The sequence below is a fragment of the Rhea americana genome, unplaced genomic scaffold (assembly GCF_003343005.1).
Source record: "Rhea americana isolate MKP2758 unplaced genomic scaffold, rheAme1 scaffold_118, whole genome shotgun sequence".
Taxonomy (NCBI): domain Eukaryota; kingdom Metazoa; phylum Chordata; class Aves; order Rheiformes; family Rheidae; genus Rhea; species Rhea americana.
This window is the reverse complement of record NW_028185239.1, coordinates 1,146,536-1,165,087: the sequence shown is the minus strand read 5'-3', so window position 1 is coordinate 1,165,087 and position 18,552 is coordinate 1,146,536. Positions and strand designations below refer to the sequence as shown.

Sequence of the window (18,552 nt, the reverse complement as noted above, 5' to 3'; positions counted from 1 at the left end):
TTCGGTGTTCTCCCCTCACCCCGCACCTCACTCCCAATTAATAGGAGTAACCAAACATAATTGTGACTTTTGTGACAGGCTACAAACTACATTTGTTGGGAAAAATTCTTAATTCTTTTCGAGATACAAGACATCTCAAACACTAGTACTGTTACTGAGGATGTCTTTATTGGTTTCTTTTCACATCTCAGAAACATTAGGGATCTGCTGCATAAGCAGTGGATTTCATACCTTTCCCTGACAAACTTACAACCCAAATTCATCAAGAAACACAAGAGCATACTTCCAGGCAGAGAAGGGAGCAGAAAAAAATGCCAGTGATAGCAATAAAAAAGGTAACAGGCTTTCTCACAGAATTCTGAACCCATTTTGGACGACTGTGTTCACAGGAACAGTTCAGATACAGCACAGAAAATCTCAACAGACAAGACTAGCTGAACACTGCAAGCATAYGAGGGATTACGGAAGAAAATAGAGATGTGGTTGCAAGTGGAGGTGGAGACTGTAAAGTGTTTGTCATTAGTAAGATGAATGATGTGCTTGCTGGTTCATGTCAGTGTTGAAGAGAACTGAGGTAGAGGAAAGAGAAGAAAAACAGTCTTAGATAGAAAAGATGAAGGTGCAGACCAGTCGTGGCTATTGTGAGAGGAAGGCAGGGCTGAACCTGGCCAAAGATGGGATGTGGGTGAACAGAATAATTCCACTCTAAGTCTAGATAATAAAGGACATACTAGTGATAGCAGCTGCAGTGAAGAACAGAGAATTAAAAATTTTAAAGAAGGGTTCGAGAATTGTACTTTGCCCATACTGAACTGGTAATAAAGATGTAAACATCAAGAAGAAACAGCTGAAAGTCATGATGTTCACGCAAGCTAATAGCTCCAGAGAACTATGCCAGCTGCTAGTTCAAAGTATTCCTGATGAGCTGATGATGCAGATTTACTCAATTTTGTGTATTTTGAAATTCAGTGATGTTCAATCAGTGAATTATATACTAAAAATGAGTTCTCCTTACTGCACCTACTGCATTGCRGTCTTATGGAGACCAACATTATTAGGGAATATTTATTTTTCGCAGTTCCCTTCTCTTCATCATTATACACGTGAAGAGAAAAAAGTGAGCTATTTTGGGGTAGACACATACACTTCCCCAGCTATCTAGGGAGAAAACCTGGCCCTTTGAAATTAACACAGATGACTACAGTAGGCTGGCTGTTCTGCACATTCAGCTCAGCTGTCCAAAAGGAGCAGATGTTTTCCAAAGGTAAATGCACGGCCTAGTTCTAAACTCCAACGGCTGGCATTCCTTGGCACACTCCCTCCTCCACACTTCACCAGATCAGCATGTGCATATACCCTTCACAAATGAAAAAGATGAACTTTAAAATGGAGTGTTTCCACGTAAATCCTTATGAAGCATTTGGCAGTTTTGCTAGCGTCAAAAAAACATTTTGAGCAGGAGGCTACCTCACACTTTCCTCTGCTGCCAGGGCCCTGGCATCCTGTTGAATAATAATTTGTCTTAAAAAAAGTTCTTGGAGGAGGACGTAATAATCCCAGACTTGTGTAATCCTACTAAGTACTATTTCATTTGAAACAGGCATCCAGGCAGCTCAGAACAGTTCACAGTCAAGCACTCGCAAACATCATGGCATTGGAACAGCTAAATCTTGTATGCCCATAGGAGGGAGGGGCTAGAAGAGAATTATCGTCTCTGTAGTTACCTGTTCCATTCCCATCTTGCAGCCTATTCATGGCAGTTATTGTAGTGAAAAAGGAAGCTTTTTTTTTTTTTTCTTTTTTTTTTTTTTGAACGAGTATTAATGTAGTTAGACTGGCTGGTTCCTACACATATCAATACAAATGTGAGCAGCTTTACCTCTACAAGATCAATTCTCATTGAGCTTGTGCTTTTGTTTCTGGAAGGCGTATGAAGCAACACTGTTATCACAGTGTATGTCACTCTGAGGCCTTTAAATTCCTTCTGCAGTTCAGGAAGGTTATGGAATTAACTTTTACTAATTTAAGATTTATTTTGAGATTTAAGATTAAGAGCTTTGGGATTTAAGATTTATTTTGAACTAGAATTCTCCATGCTAGGTATCAGGATAATACGCAGCGTTTTATTATGTAAATTTATAATTCTCCAGATGGAGATGCACTGCAACTGATAAGCGGAGGCAGGTACCTTGTTCAGAATTAGATGACTAGATTTATCAACATAAATTTCTTGAAATATCCCCAAAGCATCCAGCTGRTACAATCTGTGATACAACCAAGTGTCAGCTGACTTCCACAAGAGAGGGTAAAAATGAAACAAACAGGCAGCCAGCAGACTAAGGACAAGTATCTAAACAGTTAAATTYTGTACTTAGAAACATGCTAGTGAATCACATAATGGATAAGGATTTAAACAAGGACTAAACAGGGGACTGTCAAAATCTCACCCTTCAAGGTCTGAGCCTATCTGCAGGGAACGATGTTGGGCTTTAAACAGTAAYGGTTACATGATCTTGCAAAGTGGTAGGCTTAGCTTTTTCTAAATATTTTCAGAATGTTGGAATACAAAGACAAGAAAAAGAAACGTTTTRTACTTCTAAAATATTTTTTACATTAAGACTTGCAATGCTTGTAAAGAAATGTAAGGGAATAAGATTTAAAGCAACATCACTGCAAGTTTGTCATCAGTTTCTTCAGGAAAAATCTTGTTTGATTATTTGTAAATTAACCTGGATTTGGACATATAGTTCATTCACTTTGGATTCTAAATGTTGATTATTATCTTTCTGCTATACAACTATTAGCTACGCATTCTGAAGTTACTGTCAATTTCTATTTTTTTACTGCTGAAATTTAGAAAGTGAAATAATGAGTGGGRATGTAAAGAGAATCATAGAATTGGTAGGGTTGGAAGGGACCTCTGGAGATCACCTAGTCCAACCCTCAAATAAGTGGTCCGTACAGGGATCGAACCTGCGACCTTGGCATTATTAACACCACACTCTAACCAGCTGAGCTAAGAGGATGTCTAAATGCATTGATTCACCTTATCTTACAGCAAAGTCTCATATTTTCTGGTTTACAAGACAATGTTCAGCTTTTGCACAAAGTAGGTTGTTTCCACAGAAGTATATGAAAAACGGTAACATTCAGTATCAGAGAGAGAGACAGAGAGAGGCTTGAAAAATCATAGACCAACCCAATATTCTGTTAACATTAATTTTATAAAATACCTTACAAGAACAGATAAAGAACTTGAGCTTACATAATAACCAGAATTGAAAAAGAACATGGAATAAAATATAAATTAACTGAACACATCACTAAGTCTGCCACATGTTAGACAAGTTTATAAAAGGCATTTTCAGATAAAATAGTTATTTGGAAGAAAATCCTTCAAAATGGAAACTACTGAAGTCCTTTTTCAAGAAGTCATTCCTAAAGCGCTAAATTCCAGGTCAACAGGCAGTACCTGAATCTGCTTAAAATACTCTGTTTATATGCTTCCAAATTTGTCAAGCTTTAAGACACAGATTTATATGCTTTCAGGTCAGTGCAAAGTAAAGCTTCAAGCTGAAAATTTGAGAAATGTAACTGAAAAAAATGATCCTGGTACAAAACTTCCTAAATTCACATTATGAAAAAATGTCTATGCCAGATGCACTGTTCAGATACGAAACATTAACAAGTTTTACCARCGGCCATTATAGGGTTCCAGCCAAGCCATTAGTATGGCTAATCATATTTAATTCATTTATTTTAGCACAATTTCATTTTTTCCCTACTTAGAGTCTTTGAAAAGGATCCATGCTGCCRATGTACACTTACTTTCCTTTTTCTGATTCAGTCCATTTGCTTAAAATGCAGTAATTTAGCCAGGACGAGATGAATGGTGAGGCCCACAGACACCAGAATGATGGYCTAAATCCTGCAATGGCATTTAATTGGAGGAAATATGCCTGTAGCCTTCATCGTGATAGCAAACGTCTATCTGAGTTTAATCAACTTTGTTCATCCAAGAACTCTCACTGAAGTCACTCTTGCTTAAAGTTGTATATGTGCAAAACACATTGCCAGGCTCAATCTTTTAGTTTTTAGAAGGTTAAAATATTTTTCAGAGAACTAGTCTGTGGCCAGATTAATTTCTTTTAAACTCATTAATTCCTGCATAGTAAACAGCAACACTCTAGCAATGCAATTTCACTCTGTTTGAGTTTAAATCTATTAACCCAAACAGGTTTGAAAGGGCCTTCACATTCCACTGTTTAAGTGTGATGATTATGCTCATTTGAAGATTAATGCAACTCTTAAAGATACCGCTGAGGATATTGTTCATCAAGTTTTTCAAGCAGTTCCAAAAAAATAAAATAAAATAAAATAAAAGGCTGTTGGTATTCACAACCAAAAAGGAGAAGCAAATAATTTAAAATCCATATCCTTTAAAATCCTCTATCAGGCAACGGTTCCAACTTCTAACTGAAACATAGAAGTGTCATTTATACTAATCTGCAGCATAAAATTGAGAAAATGAGACAATATGGCAGATTTATCCATTAAAATATAAAATTTCAAAACTCCATCTGCAGATGGTTTGCTTGTTTTTGTACAGCATTTTTACTGTCATCGCTGCTATGCTGCCAGTTACGCTAGAACCATGCTTAAGTAATTCCAGCACAACCTCAGTGTTTAACAGCATGCATCATTCTGAATTTATAGTTAGCTAAAATGCTAGAATGTTATCAATATGATACAGTAAACAAACCAAATGAACACAAGAGCTCAAGACAGCATAATATTTTCCCCCAAAACAGAAGAGAAAGATTTACTCAAACTAAAAGCCCAAAATGTAACTTCAGTCAAAACTTTTCATAAGCTGTACTCAAGGAATGAATATTTAAAGGAAGTTGCAAATGCCCTTTTCTAGAACAAACTCAGAATCATTGGCTTAAATCAAAATGGAACAGAAACTCCTTCCTATAGCCTGAATTCTCCTAATCATCTTCTATCACTGGACCAAAGCAGATTAATGATAGACGTACTATGCTTTGCATTACCATGAAATGATATACTTAATTATTTTTAAGAATAAGCTCTTTGATGAAGTGATGGACTTTGACACATAACAGTAACTTCCACTGAGCGTTCTCAGTTACTTTCAATTCTGTACTTCAGGTATTTGCTGTCTTTAAATCTCTAAAACAAATGCACTGGCTACTGAGATCTTAACCTGCAAGTGGTTTACCTTTAACCACTTACTAAGAGTTAAGGAGAAAACTGACAACTGAAAGGGAACAATAAATATATATCTCATACCCAGTTTTGCACAATGTAAAAGTTCTCAGATACTGGTCACATTTCAAAACATGTAAACTATTCTATCTACCACTCGGTTTATCTTTYGAAGAGTAACATAGGAAAAGATGATTTCAAAGTTTCCTATAAAAACAGGAAAGCAGCAATCATAAAATTATTCTGGAAGTATGTACTCTTAACTTTTGAGTATACTAAAAACAGACTTAAAATTAGAAAAATTTTTAATTTGGCTTGCATTAATGTGGACTTTAAAATAAAACCTCAGAGCCTCACTAGCCATCTATAGCAAAGAAGTATCTTTCCAACTAAGCAGCTGGAAAGTGAATGAGTGAATTTGGGTATTAAACACATACTCAAGCATAATAATGTGTACAGAGATTACTAAAGAGCTTTGCAAAAAATATTGATACAGTAGCATTAGGACTTAACAGTGCATCAAAGCTTTAAAGTTTCCATATTAATACAAACTGATCCAAGCCACGATGAACCACAGGATAATCACTCAAACAAAAAATTAACCAAATTCCTCTTTGCAGAAGCTAGAACTGGAATTTACCTGAATATCATTAAAAAGATTCCTTCTAGTCTGGCATGCCTCATAAGGCATGGAGAACTGGTGCCCTTGGTGTGTAATCAGAATAGACTGCATTTGGCTTTTTTGAAAATTTGCGATCAAATAATCAAATTTTAAAGAGCTTTTACAAATCATGACATTGTACTATGGCTGCATTAACTACTTTATTTGTAGGTTGGGACTTCTTGTTTGTTCTTAATTGTGGAAACTGTGGATAAAAGACCTTGAGGATTATAGATCACAGAATTCATGTTAAACAGAAAGCTGCCCAACATTACTGTCAAAATACCTTTAGAAAGGCAGTTCATAGACAGAATAATGCATTTTACATTCAGATTTTTCCTCTCTTAGAAGCAAAGGAATCTCAGAAGACCAAAAAAAAAAAAAAATCAGTAGTGAAGGCCACATACTTTTTGCATTTGTTTGATGAGCTGAAATGCAAAAACAATTAAAGCATCTTGTAAGAGAAAAGAACAAATACAGAGCTTCTATAAAGTGATGATTTAGTTGATGGTGTGGTCAGCATGGAAATTGTTGTGAATGCTACAGCAGAACTGACCACACGTACAAGTGAATATGAACAGAAACACAGTACAGRCATCATCTAGAAAACTGTAACTTGCCAACTTGTAAACAAGAAAAAGCATTTCACAGATTAAAAGTTCTAGAGAAGTAAACTTCTTTAAATTATTTTGTCAGTTCAACCCTGATTTAAAAAAGTATGGCTAGCAAAAATACATAAGCCTCAGCATATTTATAAGTCTTGATCAGAGCAGCCATGATCCTTTGATAAACTGCTGGAAACAAACATCTTCCTATTAATGATGAGAGAAAAACATTCCCTTTTCTCTTCTTTCTCTCATTCCCCAATCTGCACACATATACGTAGAATTCACATGCTTCAAGAAAATCTTCATGCTGCTATAGATTGAGACGTGGGGAGACTGGTGGTGGAAAGCAGACAAACTCTCTTAAAATACTACGGGCCACATCAACATTATTCTGGGCTATTTCAAGTGCCCTCTTGACTTCTTCAAAGGAATAGCCCTCTCCCATAAGTTTTGCAATTTTTGCATCCACATTTTCCGTGGAATTGTCAGAGCTGTACGCTTTCCTGTGGTGTATTTCTGGTGCAGTCCTCCGAGGAAGTGGTTTAGGGGGCCTTGCTGGTGCTTGTGAACTATCTGTTTCAAATAAAGCAGACAGAAATCATCATGAATTGGCTTAAAAATTGTGTTAAAGGTAGGTCCAGCCTCAAGTCAGTTAGCATCAAGAAGCAGTTTAAAAAGTGACATTCTAAAGAAACATGCTGATTTATCTCATTTTAAAATTCTGATAGAAGCCAGAATCTTCAAGAAAATCCAAAATGGAAATAACTTAGTGAAATGCTAGGTTAAATAATATGGTAAGAACATGCAAATACAAGTCACAATCTGAATTATCTAAAGCTGGAAGGAAAAGAAAGTATGATGAAACAGCAAAGGTGGAGGTAATTGGAGAGGATTTCCACTTTCAATCTCCAGTTTGAGGACTTCTTGTTTCTAGCCTGCTTAAAAAACCCTAAATTTGGTCAGTTTTATTCAGGAAATTACAGAGGTCTGGAAGTTGCACAGATGAGGAATCCAACCAAATATGCCTGAAGGAGAAAAATCCTTTGCTTGTTTATGCATCATGCAGATTCTGTTCAGCCAGTTGTAGCTGAAATAATTGGTTTCTCCAAAAAACTCTCTAATTCAAGTAATTTCCATGGTGAGAGCCAAACACGATCCTTTCCCCTTCCCCCCCCCCCCCCTCTCTGGATTTTTTTTTTTCCTCTCTTTTAAGAAATGCTACCTTCACAGTTAAGGCTGGTGCTAACATCATGATGTCCTGATGAAAAGATCTAAAGATCTAATATTCAGATCTGCTAATCTCAAAGTCAAGAGGCTAGTACTCAAGTAAACTTCATACGTTCCTAAAACCTCTTTATCCTCACTGATTCCACAATAAGAAGCTTAAACACAAGCTGGCGTAAAGCAGAAAACACCTTCAAGACCAAAGTATTCTTTAAAAAAAAAGTCTGTAATCCTTCAAAAAGAATCTAAAAATTTCCATCAACAAGCAGCAACATTGAGAGATAAACTATGGAATTTCTGGCTGTGATGCTYACTGTTTACTTATACTGCCAGCAATGGCATTTGCTAGTGTTAAGTACTCTAGAGATAGTTTTTTAGTGGTACAAAAAAAAGTGTTATTTCTAATATTACTGTTAAAATCTGCTATTTATCATAATACTGCACATAGAGAACATTCAGACTGTAATCCAACAGAGTACATTAAACATTTAAGAGGAACCAAAAGAGACCACATTATTGCATGTCTACTCAATGTTAATTTTTCCCTCAAACTGGTTGTTATGCATTCAGATGGGAATGTTGTTACAAATTTAATTCAGTTTCTTAATTCAGAGAAAATGAACAAAGAGCACTTTCAGAAAGATAGTGGTATTCACGTAACAAGTGAATAAGAGTAATTTGATTAAGAATTTACATTAAGGGGCTGAGGTTAATTTTTTATTTCATTGCCTATTTTCTGTGCAAAATAGTTATGAGACAACCTGCAGATTGTAAGGACTATTTCATATTTGTAAAAGTCTCTAAAGATGAAAAACATTATATAAATGCTAATCATTCTAGTAAACACAACTCAAAACATATCTGTGCCTGCTATGAAGCTATGGAAGATTTGTGAAACACTCTGGATTAAGAAATTAACAATAGTTCTGGACATGTGATTAATAATTAAAAACTAAACCAAACCAGAAACAAGTTCAAATTTCTAATTTCACTTATTTTAGAAAACTCAAATTAGATTAGAGAAGAATACACTTTATATTTCAAATAATCTATCATGTTAAAAATGGTGAGCTCTTTCATGAATATTTAAAACTATTTAATATCGCATGTTATTATGGACATCTATTGAAGATGAAACAAAACTGATCTGTAAACTTTACACTTTCCCCTGGGCATTAAGTACAGCAAAAATTCTTTATGTATACACCATAACCTTGCATCTGTGTGTTACGTGAAATAATTCTTGCTCTAGACAGTCTAATACAGCCTTGAAACTGAAATTACTCATTGAATAACACCTTCACTTTGCTGAAGCTTCCTAAGAAACCTTCTTAAGCAATTATATAATTTAGAGAGGTCATTTTTAATTCTCTAGGAAGACACGCAACACATGCTTTTTCTTCTCACTGTCTCTCTATAGCACTGATACTTAAAGATTTCCAGCCCTCTCTTCCTAATTGAATTCCAATTATTATTTTTAAGTGCTGACATCTCTTTCAATATCTTCACATCCATATAAAATTTTAGCTAAAGCTAGGTATCACTTTGGATCCTGAGCTTACGATACTACGCCTAAGCTGCAAATACATCTGGACACAGAGATACGGGCATTTGAGCAGGATTTTCCTTCCCAACTCCCATTCTCTCTGATGTGTCAGCCACCATGGATGCCTAAATAAGAATGCAAACAGACTTTCTAATCTTCTAATTCATTTAACAGCTTCCACAGCAAGGAGTCTCCTCTATCACTCACACTTCTGTAAGGGAGCACTAGATTTAACCCTTCGGAAATTGATTAGCATAAAGGCAGTGACAGGCTCATTTAATAAATGCTTAAAACRTGTGGAAAAACCTGTAAGCGAAGTGTAAGAGCTCTGTGGCACAGTGGGAGATTATTTGCAACCATGCCAACTGTCTCTGTTTCTCTCTGCTGTGAAACAGATCTCTCTTTCTCTTCCCTTGCTTCTCTAGTACACCCCATGGTCTTCCGCTGACATACTAAGAAGCATCAGGGAAACGGGCAAGGAGATGAGCTGCAAGATCATGTGGGGTTGTTGTGCAAGGCTCACTGTGGAGCAGTAGCAAGCAGCTAACTAGGGTAGAGAAACAAAGCATACCTAGGGGACATCTGTAGCAAGGCATTGACAGAATAGGGAGAAAGTGGGAAAAGCAGCTGCTGGAGCCATTGATCCCTCAAGCTATTAGGTATGCTCTTCTATCACTTGTGGCATTACTACGGCAGATGAGTTAAATTTAAATTCACTCTCAAATAGTATGTGAATTGCCACTGCCTGTCTGCCCACCCATGCCCGGAAAACCCATTTCAGTGTAAGTACTTTAATTTGCATGCCAGTGCATTAATAAGCCAGATGAGTGAGGAGACAGCAGACAAATGTATCTAACTAGTCATTAGAATCCATTTCTTACAGAATAGCTAAAYTCAGTAAAACACAGCAGACATCTACATTAGTGGCCTAATTGTCTTCTACCTTTCACGTACGTCACTGGCTGTGCTTTGTAAAAGACACTTAAAAACTATGTATTTAGGTCTGAAAAAACATGCCTTGGGAAGTGTTAGGTGCATAGCTGAGAACTATTTCCTAACTTTTCAGTACTAAATACTTGCTACATTAGAACAAATTTGCCACGATATGTTAAGAGTTCGGTTAAATATCATGACGGTAAAGCAGGTGTTCCAATCTTATAAACAATCAAAATGAAAAACAGAGGTCAAGGGACTTCTCATGCTAATGAAACAATGGCTAAATTATAGTTTATTTTATAGTGGACTACCATGCCTTTCCAGCTAGTTCAAAGAACCACCGTATTAAAGGGCTGAAATGAAGATGGATTTCCTAAGTGAACTGATTAATTCTGATTAAATTTAAAAAGAAAAGTTCTGAGTAGAGTTAAACTCTTTACACTGTCTTTCTAAATTGTAGAGTAAGTTGTATCAGTTCATCTTGAAGCTCATCAGTTCCATTCTATGGAACTACTGCCAATGTAAAAAGAACTTTGCAATTAATAGTATAACATGATCTATCAAACAGTTTTAATTTAATTGAAATTAAATTGAGTATCTTGCAGTACATCATGCTGATTTAGCACAACATTAATAGCAAAGGTTGACACATATGGCTATTTTAGAAGACAGCTGCGGGAAACAAAGATTAAAAAAAGTATTTATTATGTGACATCTAAAAGCTCTTAAATAGCTAACACCTTGCAGTAATTCAGGAATATTTAAAAAATGCTCTGCCACAGAACCGATGAAAAGCTCTTTAGTTTTAAAAGGTGGTCATACCATTCTCATTCCTGAATGAAAAGAATGAGTGAAACTTCAATGTCAGAGAAATTGATTCTACTGTACCTGTTCTGTTACAAAATAGAAGACTGAGTTTTAATTAGCTTTGGTTCTTAACTTTTTATTAAAAAATATTCTTAAAATATCTCAGAACCTCAGACAGTTATATTAGTTCAAAGGACAAGCAAATACTACTACTAGGGAGATTCAAGCTACACTTTTCCAAGATGCAATAAAAAATATCCTGGAATTAAGAGGCACGCATTCCCTGCAGGACTTCTGATCTCTTGTAAACATCAAAGGTGGTAGAAAAATCCCTGCTTTCCTCAAAAAATAACACTAGAACTCACACAAGCACTCAGTTTGGCAGTTAGTTAAAGGCAGTAACAATTTTTTGCCAGAAAATCTACATGACCCTACAGACAACAGCAAGCCACTTTTACTTTAGTACAGAATTTTCGTATCTATTATCCTTTGATGATTTTCTGTCATCATACTACCACTGCCAGCTGTTGTCATGACTGACAAAGATCTCATTGGACTTAATGGATGAAAATTACTTGCTTTGTTAAGCTGCAATTCTCTCCAAGCAAAGTTTTCTACCTTACCTGAAGAGGAAGGAAGTTGATCATATTCTTGAGATGTCCTATTGGTTTTGACATTTTCTCCAGTTACTCTACGAGCAGGTGGCAAAGGGACAGGACCAGTTATTGGATCAAAATGGAGATCTGTAAAAAAACCAAAAAAGATTTCTTAGAACTTCTATAATTATTATTTGGGGTAGTGCTAATGCATAGAACCTAAACTTAAGATAGCCTTCCTCCCCAAAGGGGGGCCATCAATCCAAACAGAAACACTCCCCCCATAGGATCCGCACACTCATGCACACATCCAAACTCAACAATTGTGGAGCAGACACGTAACTATTCCTTGAAGTGACTGAAACAGCATCACAGCTCAAAGCTAGTCTACTCTATACTAATTACTGCTCCTCTGTTGACCTCTATGAGGTACCTTTTAATTAACCAGTCCTGACACTGCTAGGAGTGCAGCTGACAAAGCATGGAACAGATTTTAAAGCCTACAGCAGCACAATTAGAAGTATTCCTGCTAGCCAGTTTGGTCAGAGCTTGCTCACACTCCTATGAGTTGCAGTCTACAAAGATGACAAGAGAGATTTGCTATTCATGCAGTCTCAGCTACCAAGTAAATACTGAAGGGACTGGTAAAGACTGTTGAAACAGGCTTTTCAGTTTCCTCTGCTGATTATAAGAAAAAAATAAAAAGAAAAGGGGGAAAGAGAAAATCCTGCCATATTCTGTCCTCCTTTATAACTTTTTTAGGCTATTGTGGATGCAGCTCAGCAAATGTTTATCATCATCATGGACCTGGCTTCTGCTCTGGACTCATAACAGTCTAGCGGACCATGTATATCACTGTGTATGTGTGTCTACATTTTTTTGCTACTGATGATGTGATCATTACTCTAATCTCACAGACTCTGATGGATAGTTGAGCAATCACCTCAGACTTGTACAGAAACCAATCATAATAAAATCATCATAAATCATTTGCTATATAAATGCAGTGGTTTATTTGACAAGCTGTAAAGTAATACAGCTTTAGAAATATCATTTGAATAAAAAGGAGACAAATACAAGCATGTATCCCTGAGTAGGTGGGTACACTTAGACAGGATTAATGAAGAATGCTGTTATAAGATTGAATTCATTGTGCAAATTGCCATAAATACACTCTCCAGATTTTTAATTAAAAGCTAGGAAATGTTTTGTTGACAGTATCAATGATATTTCTCAGATTATTTGGAAATAATGCTTAATAAATTTAAACTTCATATGTTTCCTGGAATTACATCCAGATTTACAGAGATTATGGGAGAGATTTTCATTTTCTATTTCTACTCCCATTAGGTCTCAATAGTGCAGTATGTGCTTCTGCATCAGATGATACAATTGTGGCATCCATTTAGACTGGGCTTCTGAATATTGCAATATTTTTATTTTGAAGTGCAGAAGATAAACTAATTCCTGGCCCTATATTTATGAAGATCAACCTTTACATCCTGTAATATGCCAAGTCATTACAAGGACTCATGGCTTATCTAACAAGATATGCACTGAGCCGAGTTCTATCTTATTAAATATACACAGTTTTGGCAAATTACTCAGTGTTCAGGTCTTGACTGATAGCAAAAAATACGTAATAGAACATTTCAAAAAAGGTCACTCAGGTTCAACCTAATCATTTATACATACTTGTATTGGGGCAAATTTATTCAGAGCTTTAAAGTCCGTGTTGATTTTTAATGAAGTTTCTCTATTAGAATACAAGTTACAAAAAAAATTCCTTTTTTTAATTTGTTAAAATGAAGCAAACCTGACATATTTCACTGTCATTGATGCACTTCCTTGCGATAGCCTGATTCAAACTGAAAAACATATGTAAGATTTCTAAACTTTGTAGATAATTCTCATGTCCATGTCCATAACTGAACATCTCTGTCATTATAACCGTTAAAACAAAACAAACGTGCACATACCTAGCAAAGACTATGAAGATAAAAATGCAGCTGAACTGACAYAGCACTTGAACATTTTGATACTTAATGCAGTACAATAAACTGGAAAACCAGAGCTTCTTGACACTGATAAGGTCACCTGCATGCCCAAACTTRTGAATTTTGGCCTCTACCTTTCAACATACTATTAGTTCAGACTATTTTCCTCCCCAGCCAAGAAATGAGTGGCAACACTTTATCACATTATTATAACAAGTGCTTCACATGACAGGACTGCTCCAAAAGTCTAACATCTAATGCCTGCAAAGGAAATGAGTAAGCACAGATACAAGAATCAGCTGTATACTATGTGAATATTGGAAGGTAATTCACACTTCTTCACAACATAGTCATCTATTTTCTGATATACAGATTCTTTTTCATATATTTGTTATCTTAAATTTTGGAATGTAATTGTTTTCAAATGCAATTACTTTCTTTTAAGAGCTGCAGTTAAATGAGATGTACATTTATTAAATGCACTAATAGACAGGAAGAACATTTTAGTATTATGTGATTATTGCTCCTAGAGAACAACACAGTATCTGTGATACAGTACAACAGGAAAAACATTGATTTGGAGTAAAACTTGCACGTTTCTGAGGACATGCAGGTCATATTACTCAATATTAATGTGGGTATAGAACACTTGAAAGTTTAACTATTAGATAAATTTAGTGTGGTCTTTATGTTTTGAGATTTGGGGTAAGATGACCAGAGCGGCTGGATCAGATTTTGGTAGGTGTAAGCATCCAGACACATGTGGGCAACTTCATTAACCTCTAAGTAGATGGGGTGCAGCAACAGCCCTGAGTTTCTTAAAGTCTTACAAATAACTTCTGGAGCAAATAATCACCTTCACTGATTTTCTCCAAATTAGTGAAGTGAGCTTCACTAGCTCACTTTCAACCCACAGCTTTTCATCCACAAAAGATAGGTAAACACTCTACAAACTCTTAGGCTATTATGCAGTTGCACATAATTCCTTGTCATCTATGTTCCTACACTCCTGTGATATCATCCATCAAAACATTTCAATACTTTCCATATTGCTTCTCATACTTATATGAAGAGACAGAATGGGGAAGAGTTCTAATCAGACCATTAGGTAGATAATTACTGGGAATAATCTTGGAATAGGTAAACTTGTCCGTCAACATCCTCTGGAAGCTTCCAAAGAGGGGGATGGGGGGGAAAAAAAAAAGACACACTTCAGAGACACGCACTATGTAACTCATAAAAATACTTCTGTAATCTGTCTCATCATCAGAATATATATTTATATTAATTAGCCCTGCCAATCAAACACTGTTCAACTCAAGGACAAAATACATAAATTGTAAGCATAGATTTTATGTCTTTTAAAAGTCAAAATACCAGACTGAAAAAGTACAACCGTGATTTTGGGGAAAGAGACAGGTGAAAATCTGACTTTTATTATCAAAAARTCTTATGAACCAGGGAATCCTGCAATCACGATGTTCAAAATTAATATAGTTCTGCAGCAAAATTTTACAGTAACAGTGCTAACAAAATAGGGTGTTATTTTCCTTTTTTCATTTTTCCCATTTAAAAATAAGACAAAATGCATGTACTACACTGGACTATAAAAGACAACAGATTTGACAAAACGATACACACTAGTATCACAGAGCACAATAGAAAACTTGGCACTTCAAAAAGTAACTAAAAAAAGAAAGAAAAGCACTAAAATGTGAGGCCTAGTATAAAAACATTGGCTTTATTTCATTACTTCATGATAATGAAAACCTGAGTCTTTTTTATATTCTGAGTTCTTTCATCTCCACCATTTAAAAAACCTATTTTTCTGTTTTTTATATACTGAGCTACAGGCAAATCAGACTTTTGAAGCTTGATGACAACCTTATCACAAAACAAATTAGCTTCTGAAGTAAATGAAAATTAAATAAAATGCATTGTTCCTTTCACATTCCTACCAGGAGGATGAAGGAACAGCTCATGTCCTGAAGGAGGTCGGCTTCCTGAACCAGCAGGTTTTGTGTACTCAACAATGCTGTGACGAGCAGGTGGTGGTGGTGGAGGAAGTGAAGGCGGTGAGCTGTCAAAGGTATCTTCAGCTGCATTTAGGAAAGACTTATTAGATAAGCAAGACTTCAACAGAATAGTGCAATAAAGAGTGAAGCCTAAAATTTATTTTTCTCTGGCTAACAGAGGCCCTCACACTCCTAGGGTTCACCTAGCAGTTCAGTGACTCCAGTATCAGAAGTGTAATCTTGACTCTTACTATGCACAACGCACTTCTGAAACATGCTCTGAATCACCTTTGGCAACACTCAGTTTCTTTTCTGGGATAAGGGTAGAGATTTTGTTTCATGGCTCAATTACAAAGAATGTACCGTAATGAAGACCTCTCTGAATATCACTGCAGAACAACAGTTATGCTTCAGTGACTAAGAAAATACATGTATTTATAAACAACAATGCTGACTACATCAGATCTGCTAATTTTATACTGTGTATCATTTTACTGGAAGATCTGCTGATTTAAAGCTCTGACCCAAGAGATCAAAGTAATTTCTCAGGCCTTAGCAAAAGAATTTACCCTTACACAAGATGGTGCAGGTAGGACTAGGTTACCAAGCGATGTGATTTCTATCTGCTCTTCTCCTTTCAATTCTATGCACTCTTGCAAATCTGAACACTTCAGGGACCTCAGAAAGTATAGTGGCAGGAACATGGAAATGTTCAGAGGTTTTATGGAACCAGAAAATTGGATGGTGACACACACAGCATTGCTTAGCAATCATACAGCTGAGTTTGTCAGTCAAGGTATAGGAGATGGCCTCAAAAAGCTCACTGACTTTTGGATATGAGAGCACAAATCAGGGTTGAGAAAGATTGCTTTTGATGACTGTAGGCAGCAGCGAGTTTTGGATTATTTCTTGATAATGGGAAAAAAATAAATTAAATTTTCTTTAACTCAGATGCTACTTCTTGGGCCATGTTCTTTGTATGTGATAAAACAGATGTAAACACTCAAGCTACAATATGAAAAACTCTCCACAATTGCACTAAATTACATTGGTCAAACTTCACATTAAGTGACAAAAATTCATAATCTATTTTATAGAAAACATTTTTGTCTTTCTTTGTAATCTGGATACAGATTTAGCTTGCCTTTTTGTCTATGTCTTGCATAAGGGCTTACAGACATATGCCAATTACAGATTTTGATAAAAATATTGAAGCACAGCTGTGCGATTTAGCCCATAGCTTGTTCAGTACTCTTAAATACACATTTGTGGTTTTTTCAGTAAGCATGGTATTTGGTTAATCTAGGCTATGTTAACCATTAAACGTAATTAGCAAAAAGACTGCAACCTAAAGGGGGCACCAGAAGATCATAATCGGAGGGTGTCCTGTTGAGCAAAGAGCTGTGTTTTGTGTTGTCTCTGGTAGGAGGTCGTGCAGGTGGCAAAGGTACCGGAACGGTGGGTGCATCATAGACATCTCCTGAATGACATAATCACAAGAAGTGAATGCTTTCTTGCTGTACCCCTAGAATGGCACAGAGTAAATCTTCTTGTTAAAGAATGAAAAAATAAGCAAAAAGGAAAAAAATATACCTAGCTCTGGATGTTTTGATTTCTTCATCTCAGAAGCAGCACTGTGTGTTCCATTCGTTATTCCAGCACATTGACCATTCTCACACACTCTGAAGACAGAAATTAAGAAAGAAGTAATCTACCAGTTATCTGAGTATACATTCCCAGAATGACAAAGTACTTTCATACTGAAAGCAGGTACTGGTCAACTCCCCCAAAAATGCCTTTGAGGAATTATACTGCTTTCTTGGTGAGATACTGATGTTGCTTAAAAAATTTACTTAAGGCTGAAATACCAGTTAGAGGAAGAGCTAACATTAAATCTAGGCCTCACTTCAGAGCTCTGTTAATTCACCAAGTTAAGTCACAGACCCAAACCTATTTCACCTTCCAGCTGTTAAAATTCCCCTTACAGAAACATAAAGAAGGGAAATGTGGGTTTTGGTAATTATCCACATTGAAGTATAGGGAAAGAAAAGATATTAAAAGAAAAAACAAAACCAAACAGAACACACTGCTGGCAATAATGTATTTCAACTAAATTCTCAGTTGAACATTTAAAATGAAAAATGAACAATCTCTGCCAAAGCAGTTTTACATGCATCTATTAATTTCTTTATAGAAAATCTGAGTTGTGCTGATTCTTCTACTTTTTATATATTTTTAATGTTGTAATTTTTTATGTTTTAAAATGGGAAGTACATTACTCCTCCCAAATTAAACAACAGTATCTTATTAAATATTAAAGCTACCTACAACAAACTTAAGAGATTCAGGCAACAAAGTAGAAAGATACCAAGGATGCAGTCAGAAAAATGTATTATCTACTGGAGATTATTCTTATATGATGACTCAATTGAAAGACTAAGGGACAATCATAGAGAATGAAAGTCTTTTAATAATATCAAATATTATCTGAATAAACGTCAAAGAACTGGGAAATGAGTCCTGTCATTGGAGCTGCGGACCCTACATGTTCAGAAAGAACCACAGAGTGCTCCTTCAGAAAGAGGGCAACATGCTGGACAGTTGGAGGTGGGGAGAGGGAAAGAAAGAGAAAGGAGGAACAGAGAGACACACAGAAAGGGAGAGAAAGAGACAAAAAGAGAGGTATTACACACACCATTATTAGTAATCGCTGGCAAAGCTGCTAGAGGTAGATACAGCTAGAATTTCAAATTTCGGGTTTCACCAATAGTGTGAACACTGCTTTGGCCACACAGAAAGGAGGGACGAATAAAGGTCTGGATCTAAGAATCAGCAAGGGAAGAGCAAGTGAAACTGTTTGTAGTCCCCAGAGTTATAACTATGGGTAATGAAATAAACATAAGAAATAATTACAAGACTAGGGGCGGGGGGGG

General features: G+C 36.0%; 1 protein-coding gene across 3 annotated transcripts in view; it reads right to left on the bottom strand.

The window, feature by feature from the left end:
* Positions 1–3,205: 3,205 nt before the first annotated feature.
* Positions 3,206–18,552, bottom strand: part of CBLB (Cbl proto-oncogene B) — a 142,094-nt gene continuing 126,747 nt past the window's right edge. For 2 of the 3 annotated variants that reach the window (XM_085319146.1, XM_085319161.1), the window contains exons 15-19: positions 17,213–17,301; positions 16,968–17,099; positions 15,563–15,703; positions 11,635–11,754; positions 3,206–7,071 (exon numbers count right to left, since the gene is read on the bottom strand). In XM_085319146.1, coding sequence (XP_085175272.1) covers positions 6,809–7,071; positions 11,635–11,754; positions 15,563–15,703; positions 16,968–17,099; positions 17,213–17,301 — 745 coding nt within the window. In that variant the 3' untranslated portion in view covers positions 3,206–6,808. The remainder of the gene's footprint in view (positions 7,072–11,634; positions 11,755–15,562; positions 15,704–16,967; positions 17,100–17,212; positions 17,302–18,552) is intronic. The other variant, XM_085319154.1, reaches the window with a different exon arrangement.